Source organism: Moschus berezovskii, chromosome X (assembly GCF_049115385.1).
Source record: "Moschus berezovskii isolate FMDL1 chromosome X, NW_MosBer_1.0, whole genome shotgun sequence".
NCBI classification, from domain to species: Eukaryota; Metazoa; Chordata; class Mammalia; order Artiodactyla; family Moschidae; genus Moschus; species Moschus berezovskii.
The window spans coordinates 109,072,508-109,087,807 of NC_142488.1; the positions used below are offsets into that span (position 1 = coordinate 109,072,508).

Genomic DNA, 15,300 nt, shown 5'->3' on the forward strand with positions numbered 1-15,300 from the left:
ACAGATCCACTAAATGCATAAGGCTAGAGAAGCTTTAGTTCTTTGCAGCTGTACGCACAAGGGATGTCATGCGTTGGCACTGCTTCACCGGCTAGGTTGAAATAAGTGGAAGGCTTGAGCTGACCTTCGTTGACTTTCCCTCCCCCATGTTGGTCTATATGATTACATTTCCAATCATGTCCTCATCTCTATATGTTAATGCCCGTTGTCTTTTTAATGCAGACTTTCAATTATATTCACATTTCTTTCTCTCTTTCCTCAGATTAAGAAAGAAGAATGACTTTTGTCTCTCAGTATAATTTCCCTCCCTGGGCAGGCTTATAACATGGGCATTAATGAAGTACTTTATTAAGAACTTTTGAAAATTAAAGATGTTTAATCTGTCTTAACACCATATCAGTTTGACCATCAAGCTCTCGAGGCTTCTTTCTGAAAAATACCCCCATCCTGTCACCTAAGGATGCAACAGAAGAATGGATTTAGCCCTGTCAGCAACTGGGAACAAAATCCCCCACCTCTATTTTAACTATAATGTATCAGAGTGGAAAGAGAGGGGTATCAGGTGGTGATAGTTATCCATGTAGAACTTTATCATTAAGGTTTCTGTTCAGTCAGCAATTTTCCTATACCTTTATTTGGTTTTATTTTAGAAACTGAAAAGCCTTATTTCTAAAACTTCTACTTAGCTGGAGAGTTTATGAGAGGGGCTAGGGAAGAATGGAGGGATGTTGACATTTTCCTTGGAAATATGACTCTATCAAATAATGTAACCTGGAAGGAAGCAGGGTTCTAAAAGAAATAGCAAAATAGAGATACTCACACATATACATATGTGTATACAAATAAAATGCTGAATTGTAAGATCAAGATAAAGTATTTTTACTTGTTCAGCACTTCTACTGGTATCCATTGAGTTGAGCCTACTATACTATATCCGTAAAAATACCTATTCTATGAAGGTTATCCTTGACAGGCTTGAGAAGTAGGCAAGAAGAATAATCTTGAGTGGAAAAGAAAATCTGTTTCATGTTTTGGCGTCCTAATTATTTTATCTTATCTTTAATTCTTATGTTACCAAAAATTAGAGCAACTTTGTGATAGGCCTGGTTTAGTTTACAACCAGCTTTCTAAACCTTGGCCCTAATGGCATCTTGGGTTGGATAATTCTTTTTTGGAGAGAGAGGGAAGGCTGTCTAATGCATTGTAGCATGTATAGCAGCATTTCTGGTCTCTGCCCACTATATGTCAGTAGCGCCCACTCCCTAAATTGTGACAATCAGAAATGTCTCCGGACATTGCTAGATGTCCCCTGTGGGGCCTGTTTGCCCCCATCTGATAATCCTTGGTTGGAAATTGAAAAAAGGGTTGAGAATTTAAATAGTGACGCGATTCTCTGCAGACAGGGTGTTGGGGTTCCAAAAATTAACTGGTTCTGTGAGCTAGCTAACATTAGTTACTCTTTTATCCATGTATTACATGAATCCCAAGGAAGGTATGGGCAAATGTCCCATTATAGGATAGTGTTTCCCAAAGCATGTTCCTTGAATGTGCTAGCCCTGCTAAGTGTCACTACCTGACCCCCTGCCAACCCGCTGCAGAAAGGCAGTGATTAAAGATTCAGAACGCGCATTGACAGAGAACCCAGAATTTATCAAACTTATTGGATCGAAGAAGGCAATGGCAAGCCACTCCAGTATTCTTGCCTAGAAAATCCCATGGATGGAGGAGCCTGGTGGGCTGCAGTCCGTGGGGTCGCTAAGGGTCAGACACGACTGAGCGACTTCACTTTCACACATTGGAGAAGGCAATGGCAACCCACTCCAGTGTTCTTGCCTGGAGAATCCCAGGGACGGGGGAGCCTGGTGGGCTGCCGTCTATGGGGTCACACAGAGTCGGACACGACTGAAGTGACTCAGCAGCAGCAGCAGCAGCATTGGATCACAGAACACTTCTACACGATATTTACTCCATTGTCTGTTAACATCTATTCTTTGGGAAAAGCAGTTTAAGGATATGATACAATGATCACAACCTCAGTTCTCAAAAATGAATATTGAGGTTTCTAATTGTTATTTTTAATGAATATAATAATGCTTACTTTAATACTTTAAAAATAAAATCTTACATATTTTAACATTTATTTCTAATAGAATTGACGTATTGATTTGCTGACTAGTTTTTCTTCATGTGGTAAAATGAAAGCTTCCTCTTTTGCCACCTTTTTAGGATGATAGGTATTTTCTAAGTGGGTCATTGGATGGAAAGCTCCACCTTTGGAACATGCTGCTGCTGCTGCTGCTAAGTCACTTCAGTCATGTCCGACTCTGTGCGACCCCATAGACAGAAGCCCACCAGGCTCCCCCGTCCCTGGGATTCTCCAGGCAAGAACACTGGAGTGGGTTGCCATTTCCTTCTCCAATGTGTGAAAGTGAAAAGTGAAACTGAAGTCGCTCAGTCGTGTCCGACCCTTAGCGACCCCATGGACTGCAGCCTACCATGCTCCTCCATCCATGGGATTTTCTAGGCAAGAGTACTGGAGTGGCTTGCCATTGCCTTCTCTGCTTTGGAACATACCTGACAAAAAAGTGGCTTTGTGGAATGAAGTAGATGGTCAAACAAAATTGATCACAGCTGCAAATTTCTGTCAGAATGGCAAATATGCAGTGATTGGAACATACGACAGCAAGTGTATTTTCTATGATACAGAGGTAAATGACTATCTTGCATAAATTACATACTTGAATACTTAGAAGACCCTTTTGTGGTTTGGAATAAGTTGGTGTATCCTCCCTGGGCTTTAACTGCCTTATCTGTAAATTGGGACAAATAACATTCATACCATGTTTGTCTGTGAGTTGGCTCAGTTGATCTTTGAGGTTCTAATTCTGATCTTTTTAAATTGTGGTTTCTTTTTAGCATTTGAAATACCACACACGGAGACATGTCCGATCTACCAGAGGGTGCAACAAGGTTGGAAGAAAAATTACTGGCATTGAGCCTTTACCTGGAGAAAACAAGGTACTAAGTATTCAAAACCATCTCTCTCCACACTATATATAGACTCCGGAAAGTAAGTTCTTCATATCTTGGCTAAGAATATATTTCCTTTCTTATGGAATATTGCTTTTTCTAGTTTTGAGGTGTATTCTATATTTGTGTAACACCCTCTTTTGGTTGTACCTTAACACAGATTAAATGGTGGTATTTTTAACTTTTCCTTTGATTTGTTTTTAGATACTGGTAACCTCAAATGACTCCAGAATCAGACTATATGATCTTAGAGATTTGTCGCCATCCATGAAATATAAGGGTTATGTCAACAGCAGCAGCCAGATCAAAGCAAGTTTCAGGTAAATTGGCAATGAGGAATTCCCATCGAGACCACAATATTTCTCCCCTACTCTCATTTTTCCATCGATCTATACTGAAGAGAACCGAACTGATACCTTATGTTTATATGTTTATGTATAGTGGTGTTAGTTACTTTGGGTGTTTACAACTGGTATCTCATATTATCAGTCATACAGAACTTGCCTTTTCCACCTGTTTGGTAGAGTTAGAATTGCTCCTCCTCTGCTGCTGAAGAAGCAACATCCAGAAAACTAAGTAATTTGCCTGAAGTCACACTGGTAGCATCAGAGCCAGGATTAGAAGACTCCCAGCTCCAGAATTTGTGCTTTTGTACTTCCATGTATGCTTTCTAAGAGGAGATTTATCCCTCCACCACTCACCCTTGGCCTTTGAAGTACAGAAACTAGTAAAGCATTTTGAGACCCTAAGGCACAATGTCCTGTATACACCTTTACGTGTCATTATTATTTGAACTCTTACCTTAGGGTCTGCAGGCTCTCCTGAAATACTTACCTCTTCTTTCTTTATAGCCCTCTTTATTTCAGTCCTTTTCTTTCCAATTCTCCGTTTTTCTTGAACTACCCAGGAATTACGCAGTAATTTAATTAGTAAAGTATTCAGCTTCTCTCCTTTATCTCTGAAGTAGACATTCCCCCTGAGGGCTTCCCTGGTGGCTCAGTGGTATAGGATCTGCCTGCAATGCAGGAGACACAGGTTTCCTGGGTGGGGAAGATCCCTTGGAGAAAGAAATGGCAACCCACTCCAGTATTCTTGCCTGGGGAAATGCCATGGACAGAGGAGCCTGGCAGGCCTGGTGTCACAGAGTCGTACATGACTTAGAGACAGAGCAGCCACAACAGGCATTCCTCCCAGTGTGGGTTAATGCAGCCACAGTTACCTAGAACTTTGATGAACGTATGAATGCCACTGGCCACCCATGTCAACCCTACATGGTTAGGGCCTCTGAAGTGAGGCTGCTCCTGCTGCTGCTGCTAAGTCACTTCAGTCGTGTCCGACTCTGTGTGACCCCATAGACGGCAGCCCACCAGGCTCCTCTGTCCCTGGGATTCTCCAGGCAAGAACACTGGAGTGGGTTGCCATTTCCTTCCCAATGCATGAAAGTGAAAAGTGAAAGTGAAGTCACTCAGTCGTGTCCAACATTTAGCGACCCCATGGACTGTAGCCTACCAGGCTCCTCCATCCGTGGGATTTCCCAGACAAGAGTACTGGAGTGGGGTGTCATTGCCTTCTCTGAAGTGAGACTAGGAGTCTGTATTTCAGCAAGTTCTCTTGGATATGTTCTTAGGTGTTTCAAACTAGGAAGCTCTGATAGAGAGAGACCCCTAAAAAGCCCCACAACTTTGATTCTTTTTCTTTCTTCCCTAAATTTAGCCATGATTTTAATTACCTTGTTAGTGGCTCAGAAGATAAGTATGTTTATATCTGGAGTACTTACCATGACTTAAGCAAGTTTACTTCAGTCAGGAGAGATCGTAATGACTTTTGGGAAGGTATTAAAGGTAAGTAAATGCCCAGTTTGGTGTGTCTTTTAAATAAATAAAGTTAAAATGAAGATATAGGTAAATTTGTATGTGAAAGAGGAGAGTGAAAAGTTTGGCTTGAAGCTCAACATTCAGAAAACAAAGATCATGGCATCTGGTCCCATCACTTCATGGGAAATAGATGGGGAAACGGTGGAAACAGTGTCAGACTTTATTTCTGGGGGCTCCAAAATCACTGAAGATGCTGATTGCAGCCAGAAAATTAAAAAACGCTTACTCCTTGGAAGGAAAGTTATGACCAACTTAGATAGCATATTAAAAAACAGAGACATTACTTTGCCAACCAAGGTCCGTCTAGTCAAGGCTGTGGTTTTTCCCATGGTCATGTATGGATGTGAGAGTTGGACTGTGAAGAAAGCTGATCGCCGAAGAATTGATGCTTTTGAAATGTGGTGCTGGAGAAGAGTTTTGAGAGGCCCTTGGACTGCAAGGAGATCCAACCAGTCCATTCTAAAGGAGATCAATTCTGGGTGTTCATTGGAAGGACTGATGCTGAAGCTGAAACTGCAATACTTTGGCCACCTCATGCGTCGAGTTGACTCACTGGAAAAGAGTCTGATGCTGGGAGGGATTGGGGGTGGGAGGAGACGGGGACGACAGAGAATGAGATGGCTGGATGGCATCACCGACTCGATGGACATGAGTTTGAGTGAACTCCAGGAGTTGGTGATGGACAGGGAGGCCTGGCGTGCTGTGATTCATGGGGTCGCAAAGAGTCGGACACGACTGAGCGACTGAACTGAACTGTATAGGCATTATTTCAGAGAGAGAGTTTCGCAGTTTTAACTGCTTTCAGTTTGTATTGGCTTTGACTTTTCTATACCAAAGAAGAACTTATACTTGTGTAAAATTTGAGAAGTCATGGAATCTCAGAACTTGTATGTGGTTTGGGGTTTTTATTTTAAGAAAATATTTTTGAGTTTTAAATAGTTCTGAGTTACTTATCTGTTCATTTCTAAAGATATTTGTATATAACATACACTATTATATTTTTTCCATTATACTTTTTATCTTGATGTTTAGAATCAAACTTATAGTTATCCTAAATTAGATTTGTTTTACAGCACATAATGCAGTTGTTACATCAGCTATCTTTGCTCCAAACCCAAGTTTGATGTTGTTTTTGGATGTGCAATCTGAAAAATCAGAAGGAAATTAAAAAGGCGAAGATGGTGAAGTGTTGGAAACCATGCCCGCTGGTGGGTACCTGTGTTTTATTTATCCTTCATGCTCTCTGATCAGCCTTTAGTAGCTTCATTGATCTATGAGTATTATGAGGTCTTCGTGAATATGAAGAATATTTCTTGTATACAACATAATCGTTGACAGATATTCATTTCTGAACGTTTTGGTAACATAATTATTGGAGGTTTTACGTCTCTTAAATTCACTTGGGAATTAAAAATGAAAATTTGGAAAGGTTGTCATTTTTTTATGAACAGTTGTTCTCTTTAGAGAATGCAAGCAAGACATAAATATGTACACAATATATCACCTTTCTCTTCTTCTACAGTATCATCTCTGTGAGGGCACAGATTTTATGTGTTTTGTTTATGGTTGTAGTGCCAGTGCCTCGCCCAGCGCTTGCCTGCATTTGGTAGATGCTGAATAAAGAATTACTGAATAAGTGAGTTAAACCAAAATGAAGCAATATTCTTTACTCTTGCCACAAATTTATAGCTTCTCATAGATAGCTCTTGGGTTGACCAAAAAGTTTGTTTGGGTTTTTCCCTAACATCCAGTGGAGAAACCTGAATGAAGTTTTTGGCCAACCCAATATCTCTAAGCTTGTAGTGAGGCTTTAACAATGAATAGTACTTTCAGTTATATAAAATGCTCAGATTAGGAAGTGAAAAGAAACCATCAAGTAGTAGTGAGTGCCAATTATATAAAATTGATTTTCCTGTTAATTCTTGAGAGCTTGTTTGGAGGTTCTAGCAGGGGAGCGCAGCTACTCGTATACCCTTGACCGAAGACCGGTCCTCCTCTATTGGAGATGGTGGTCTTCTTCGACCGACCGAGCGCGCAGCTTCGGGAGGGACGCACATGGAGCAGTGAGGGAGGAAGGGGACACCCGCCTAGCCAGCCAGATCAGCCAAATCAACCCTGGCGATCAATGGGGTGACAGATGTCGCAACCAGATCGCCCTCACATCCGATTTTCCTGTTAATTCTTAAGAACTAGGTAAAGCCATATGAATTGGACCAATTATTAACAAAAACAGTTTGTGTTGTTTTAGTCGATTGCAGAATAGTTTAGTAAATGCGTTTTCTCACTTTAGAGACTACACCAGGTCTTGAATAGTGTTATAAAGGCACAACAATACATACAGTGTGCCAAGAGTGCTTCTAAAATTATTTGAATATTTAAAAGTTCTCAAGCATGTTTATTTAATCTCAAGCAGTTTCCCTTGTGGTATTGTTTGCACTCTACACTGCACTATTTCTTCTGTCTTTGAAGCAAAATTTTGATACCAAAGACAAGCTTCAGTTAGCACTTCTTTCAATTACATGATTTACAAATAAACCAACTCAGAATTGTTACACCTTTACTAAATGCCTGTTTGGAAATATTTATTTTCATTTTGTTCCCTCACAGTCAAATCCTGTTTCTGTCTTCTAAATTAAGTCGTTTGGTTGGGTTTTTTCTTTTCTTTTTGTCCAATGATTCCTTTTTGCACCCTGTACATTTCCCCTACACATTGCACAGAAAATTCTAGCTTTTTAAACTATTTGAGGAAAAATGGAGAGTACTTTTTTCAAACTTCTCAAAACTGCACCGTATTTACATTGTTCAGTTACTACTTCACTGGGTCCTTTTTAAAGAGGAACAACTTTGGATCATACTCAGATTTGTGTTTGCTGTTTTCTACCTGTGAAGGTATATTCTAAGAATACTCTCAAACCCAGGGTATGAGATCATAAAGTATATCTGATTGCCCTCCTCTTGATTCCTGACATATTTGACTATTTCAGCTTCCATTTTCTTCATGTTTAAAATGGTGACAATACCTCACTGATAAGGTTTTGATATGGGCAGAAGACCTAAATGACATTTATCCAAAGAAGATATACAGATGGCCAACAGGCACATGAAAAGATGTTCCATATCACTAATTGTTAGAGAAATGCAAATCAAAAGTACAGTACACACACACACACACACACACATACACACAGAAATATTATTCACCCATTAAAAAGAATGAAATAATGCCACTTGCAGCAACATGGATGGACCTAACAATTATATTAAGTGAAGTAAGTCGGACAGACAAAAATAAGTATGATGCCATTTATATATGAAATCTAAAAAATAATACCAATGAACTTACAAAACAGAAACAGACTCACAGACATAGAAAATAAACTTACAGTTACCAAAAAGGAAGAGGAGAGGGAGAAATTATGAGTATGGGATTAACAGATGTACACTGCTGCTGCTGCTGCTGCTAAGTCACTTCAGTCATGTCCGACTCTGTGCAACCCCATAGACAGCAGCCCACCAGGCTCCCCCATCCCTGGGATTTTCCAGGCAAGAACACTGCAGTGGGTTGCCATTTCCTTCTCCAGTGCATGAAAGTGAAACGTGAAAGTGAAGTCGCTCAGTCGTGTTCGACTCTTAGTGACCCCATGGACTGCAGCCTACCAGGCTCCTCCATCCATGGGATTGTCCAGGCAAGAGTACTGGAGTGGGTGCCATTGCCTTCTCCCAGATGAACACTACCGTATATAAAATAGATAAATAACAAGGATTTACTATATAGCACAGGGAACTATATTCAATATCTTATAACAACCTATAATGGAAAAAAATATATATGTACATATATGTGCGTGCATGCTCAGTCATTTCAGTTGTCTCTGACTCTGTCGACCCTATGGACTGCAGCCTGACAGGCTTCTCTGTCCATGGGGTTTTCTGGGCAAGAGTAATAGTGTAGGTTGCCGTACCTTCTTACAGGGGATCTTCCCAATCCAGGGGACGAACCTATGTCTCTTACGTCTACCTGCATTGGCAGCGGGTTCTGTACCACTAGCGCCACGTGGGAAGCTCATGTACATATTGATGTACCTCCAAGTATATGCATGTCTCAATCACTTTTTTGTACAGCTGAAACTAACACAATATTGTAAATCAACTATACTTCAATTTTAAAAAGATACAGCAGAAAACTAAAAAAAGAAACAAGGTTGTGATAAGAATTAAAGAAAACACATGCGTCTAGCAAAATGCCTGGCGTGTAATAGATATTACCATCTTCATTATATAGTATCTTGCACTTTTATATTTATATATATGATGATTTCTTTTCTTCTCCTGCCTGTCTGATATCTGTCAGTTGTTTGCTGCTGCTTCTGCTGCATGATGGTACTTTGAGATAAACGCAAAGTGTATTAGGAATGTTCAAAGGCTTAGCATATGTTTTCAGCAAATCTAACTGAAACCATTTGGTCTAACTCATCCTGTACACAACTTTCCATTTAAAGTTTGGATTATCTGCTTCCTTACAAATCAGCACTTCTTAAGTCTACAATTTTTGCCTGTACATAATTGTTAACACTGAATTTTGTTTGTTAAATGTTTTTACCGGCAAACATAAGAGGTAAGCATTTCTGCCATTCAGCATAGCTACATAGTTCTTCAGTATGGACTGGCAAGGCAAAAGGTGCTGTCAGCATTCACAGAGCAATCATGTATACCTCACTTCATGGCAGCTGCAGTATGTCTGCTGTACAGTAAGCCTTACTGTCAATCTCATTAGTGAACCCTGTTAGCAGAAGACTTGCCCAGCTGATCCCATCTTGCCAACTCTCCAGTCCTGGGGCTGAATAGCACACTAGCCTCTTGCTGTGAGGGCTTCTCTGATGGCCCAGACAGTAAAGAATCTGCCTGCAATGCAGGAGACCCAGGTTCAATCCCTGGGTCAGGAAGATTCCCCTGGAGGAAGGCACAGCAACCCATTGCAGTATTCTTCTTGCCTGAAGAATCCTGTGGACAGAGGAGCCTGGTGAGCTGTACTCCATCGGGTCGCAAAGAGTCGGGCACGACTTAAGTGACTAACACACACACGTACTCTTGCCATGAAATGAAGAATTAGACAATTTAGAGGCCTTGGCTGCCTGGGACTGAATCCAGGCATCCAGGCCCCAAGGGACCATAATCTCCCTATGCCAGGAAGAGAGCAGCTCAGACCAGGTAAAGTGGAATTGAGCCTCGAGAGGAGAGATACAGGAGGATGAAAGGATTACGGGAGCAAGCCAGGAAATAGCCTGAAAAGGCGCGAGAGGTTCTTCCCACCCCAGAGCTGGAGGGTCATGGGCATGTGACAGGCTTGTGGCAGCAGACTTCATATTCCTTTAAAATCAGTGAAAAACTTTTTTTTATCCTTTTAAGGTATTATGAAGACAGACACAGAAGTTCTTCTCTCTGCTGACTTCACTGGAGCAATCAAAGTGTTTATTAACAAAAGGAAAAATGTATCTTAATTTGAAATGACATTTAAAATAAACATATCAGTAAGTTTCTGTATGTACCAGGACTGAAAAAAATCCTAGTGTTTCAGATTAACATCCTTTTTTTTAAAATTTTTATTGGAAGTTGTTCAAATATATTTTGTGACAGGCAATGTTAATGATCTAGTAAACCCTGGATTGATAGACTAGAAAGGAATGTAGCTGGAATAACATTGCCAAACGTTAGGCTTTATATTTTGTTATGTCTGTGTTTTTGTTATATAATTGTGAACATGCACAGGTTTCTGCATGAATATATATTAATATATTAATCACATGTGTGTGCCTTTTGGTTACATGCACTAAATCTGACAGAGTTAGACAAACAGTCTATTAAAGTGAATAAACCTAGCTTTTGAAAAAAAGTAACCATATTGTCTCATTCTCCCTTTCTCTGGTGAAAATTTCATCACAGAGTTAGTGTGGCTGCCTAAAGAAGTTTAAAGCTACATTTCATTAAAAACTCTTTGGAGAGTCATAACAAGCCCTCCCTTGCCTTCACCTTGTTTACATTAATTGGAATTAAAATATGAATGACTCAACATAATTTAGCATGCCATTTTCTCTGGTCTTTCACATTATACAGCCAAGCAGTTGCTTCTTATTCTTTGAAATACATGTATAACATTAATATATCCATTCCCCAAATTCCAATTTCAGATTTTGAGAGACGGCTCTCGTTACTGATATGAAAAAATCAAAATTTCGGAATCTTTAAAGTCTTTATTATGGGGATTCAGGATAAAGATATGTTTGGGATTTAGTATTTCCCCGTAAGTTTTCAAAAGAAAATCATGCCCAGTTTCACTAGTTTCTAGCTTCCTGCCTTACTTCTGCATTCAGTTCAGTTCAGTTCAGTCACTCAGTCGTGTCCAACTCTCCGCGACCCCATGAATCACAGCACGCCAGGCCTCCCTGTCCATCACCAACTCCCGGAGTTCACTCACACTCATGTCCACTGAGTCGGTGATGCCATCCAGCCATCTCATTCTCTGTCGTCCCCTTCTCCTCCCGCCCCCAATCCCTCCCAGCATCAGAGTCTTTTCCAGTGAGTCAACTCGTCGCATGAGGTGGCCAAAGTATTGGAGTTTCAGCTTCAGCATCAGTCCTTCCAATGAACACCCAGGACTGATCTCCTTTAGAATGGACTGGTTGGATCTCCTTGCAGTCCAAGGGACTCTCAAGAGTCTTCTCCAGCACCACAGTTCAAAAGCATCAATTCTTCAGCGATCAGCTTTCTTCACAGTCCAACTCTCACATCCATACATGACCACGGGAAAAACCATTGCCTTGACTAGACGGACCTTGGTCGGCAAAGTAATGTCTCTGCTTTTTAATATACTATCAAGGTTGGTCATAACTTTCCTTCCAAGGCATTAGCATATGTTTATTGAACATCTCTTATGTACAGACCATTGCTGGGACTAGAGAAGAATAAGACAGCATCCGTGTGCCAGAAGAGCTCACAGTCTGATGGAGAAGGTGGTCATAGAGACAAGCAAGAGACTTGGAACTGGCTTGTGGCTGTAGCCCTAGGAATGCCCCTTCTCATCCTATTCCCAATCTCTGTTTCTTTGCTTCCTAGTAACTCATGACAGCCACTTGACTTTCAGGCCAGTCTTTGTTCAGCTAATATTACAAGTAGCAAAGATAACACGAGTAAAAGACCTTATGAGTAAGCCAGAGGTAAGGCAGAAAAAACAGAGTACCTATCCAAGGCAACATTTTCACTGGTCTCTGGCCCCCCTCCTCCAAGCCTAAAATCATTGTCTATTTCCCCCAAAATCTTACCTGTCTTCTGTTTCAAACTAACTCCTGATTATCAGACTCCTCCCCACAACTGCTTTCTTTTTCCCTTCAGTTCTGAAGCTTGGTCCATTCTATTTCCTTTTGTTTTCTACATGTAAGTCATCTAGTCTTGGGGAGCCCAGGTTCCCCCCATTAACCACAACCACATGGCTGGTATAGATGCATGCACAAGAAATACATTCAGGTTGATAGAGCAGGGCCAGTGCAAAGGGTGGTGTGGAGGAGAGGGGAGGGATCCACTGCAGATTCCCCAACAAATCAAATGTCATCATGTAGATTATAGCCTATCTAGGCTGGCCCAAGCAGATCGAGCTAGCGTGTATGTCCAGTTACTCTGCACTACATTTTTAAATTTTGTTTTGGAATAACTAGATTTACAGAAAAGTTCCAAAGGAAATATGGCTTTCCCATGTACTTATTACCGTTTCCCTTAATGTTAGTATCTTACATTACCATGGTACATTCATCAAAACTAAAATCCACACTGCTGCAATACTATTAAATAAACTTCCAACTTTATTCATATTGCACCAGTTTTTCATGAGTGTCCTTTTTCAGTTCCAAGATCCAGTCCAGAATACCTTTCATTTAGGCACATTGTGCTTCCTTAATTTAAATAAACTTTATTTTAGAATAGTTTTATATTTTTCAGAAAAGTTTGCACAGTTCACGTATCCCCTGCAACAACTTCCTCTGTGGTTAGCATCTTACATTACAGTGGCACATGTTTCATATTAAGGAACCACCACTGGTACATTACTACTAACCCCACGCTTTATTTGGATTTCACTAGTTTTTACCTGATGTCCTTTTTCTCTTCAGGAATCCCATCCAGGATGTGACATTACATGTGGTTGTCAGGTCTCCTTTGGCTCTTCTTAGCCATGATATTCTCTCATGCTTCCCATGACTTCAGCAGTTTTGAGGAGTACTGGTTAAGTGCTTTGTTCAATGTCCTTCAGTTGGGTTTGTGTGGTATTTTTCTCATGATTCAACAGGCTGCAGCCTCTCTGGAGGAAGCTCTCGGAGGCGGATTGTTCCTTCCTTACATCGCATCAAGCATACATAGTATCAGCATGACTTATCACTTGGCAGAGGAATGTTTGTCAGGTTTCTCTGCTACAAAGTTACTTTTTCTCACTTTCCGGAAGTCTGTTCTTTGGAAGTGAATCACTGAGCACAGCCCAAACTCATGGGGTGGGGAAGAGTTAAGGCCCACCTCCTTGAGAAGCAAGTATCTGTATAACTTAATTTGGAATTGCTTAGTACAGGAGATAGGTCTCTTCTCCCTTGTTTACTTATTCAATCATTTGTTCGTATCAGCTTGGACTTACAGGCAATTATTTTATACTTTGAGTTGTAGTCCAACACTACATTATTTTGTCTTTCTACTTGTTCTTTCAAGTTGGCTTCTATGTCCCTTTGACTTTTTTTTTTTTGAGCACTTCCTTTCTTGATGTCACTCCTAACATGCTCCAGGTTCCTTTCATATGCTTCCAGTTCTGTAATCAACCACTTATCCAGGTTCCTTTTCTTAGAGACTGGTGTTAAAAATGAAGATCTGGGTGACAGATGTGCTCATTGCATTGTTTCTCTTAGGCCATCTCAGCTGACAGAGCAAAGAAATAGATGCATGCATGCAAATCTCTGTTTACATCCACATCTATAAAATTTTCTATGGATCTCAATATTAAATTGGATTTGAATCCTTGCTGATGTCTCTGAGTGCTCCATTAGTGCATAGATTATTCTAGTTTCCTCCCCTTGCTTATGAATAATCTCTTTCTCCAACAGTGAGCCACCTGGTTCCTACCATTCAGTATCCATTTACTTATTTGTTCAGTCACAACATAACATGTTCAGCAGTTTCAGAACTGCTAACCCATATCCCCAGGAGAAACACCTTTACCAACTAGAATCCAGTTTTTCCATAAAGCCCTTTGTCTTCTACGTCATAATATCTGGTCCCAACACCATTTTTCAAAGATACTTAGGTCAGTGCCTTTTTTCTCTACTCACATCACCTTTTAAAATTAAATTTGTCTATATTATCTGTTCTCTGTTAAGACTTGATGATATGGATAGCCATGCTTATTTAGTGAATAAACAGTGGCTTTCTTTTGTAGACAGCTTCCTGCCTTGCTTTCAGATGCTTAGCATTATCCTAAAGCAATTTCACAGTCTGTCCTGTTGCTCCACTGGAGTTGCACTCATTCAGCAAATGTCCAGCGCTTAATCTGTGTCAAGACCTTGAGGAAGTCTAATATGCTTGGGCTCTCAGAAGTTCATGAAGGCGTTACAATTATGATTTCAATAATTTTATTGCATATTCTCTGAGTACCTACTCTGAGGTACTGTAAAGAATAAAAGATAATAAAGTATGGCCTTTTCCTTCAAAGGTCACAATCAGAGCACTCTTCATTAATGTGATAGAAACCTTTTTCCACTATTGGTGGTTTAGTTGCTAAGTCATGTCCAACTCTTTGCGACCCCATAGACTGTAGCTCACCAGGTTCCTCTGTCCATGGGGTTTTCCAGGCAAGAATCCTGGAGTGGGTTGCCATTTCCTTCTCCAGGAGATCTTCCACAGCCAGGGATCAAACCTGGGTCTCCTGCATAGCAGGCGGATTCTTAACCACCTGAGCCACCAGAGAAGCCCTTTGTTTATTAATAAAGCCTCTTCAGATTAGCAGTAGAGCATAAATAACGGCAGATCCATTACACATTTTTCAACTTCGAATTTTGTGGGAAACCTAAATCTTAGGAGGATTTAACAAAAAGTTATAGAGAAACCATGACTTAAGGATTATTTCCATGTAAAATCCTACCCTCGAAGAAGCATTTGTGGGGGCAGATTTGGGTTATATATGTTGATTGCTGGCAGGGACTAGTAGCAAGGCTTAGGTAGAAGAAAAGCTTCAGTAGCTACATACCTTATCTATCCACTGACACAAATTCATAAGAAATCCTTTCTAATTTAAAAATTTATTTTACTTTAATACTTATGCATTGTAGAACACGTGACTTATACAAAAACGTTTAAGAAATAATCACCCATAATA

At 40.4% G+C, this 15,300-nt stretch overlaps 1 protein-coding gene across 1 annotated transcript in view; it reads left to right on the plus strand.

The window, feature by feature from the left end:
- LOC129564157 (WD repeat-containing protein 44-like) overlaps positions 1-10,681 on the plus strand; it is a 28,915-nt gene extending 18,234 nt beyond the window's left edge. Inside the window, exons 4-8 of the mRNA XM_055437856.2 lie at positions 2,917-3,018; positions 3,235-3,350; positions 4,744-4,871; positions 5,978-6,112; positions 10,311-10,681. Coding sequence (XP_055293831.2) covers positions 2,917-3,018; positions 3,235-3,350; positions 4,744-4,871; positions 5,978-6,072 — 441 coding nt within the window. The 3' untranslated portion in view covers positions 6,073-6,112; positions 10,311-10,681. The remainder of the gene's footprint in view (positions 1-2,916; positions 3,019-3,234; positions 3,351-4,743; positions 4,872-5,977; positions 6,113-10,310) is intronic.
- The last annotated feature ends 4,619 nt before the right edge of the window (positions 10,682-15,300 follow it).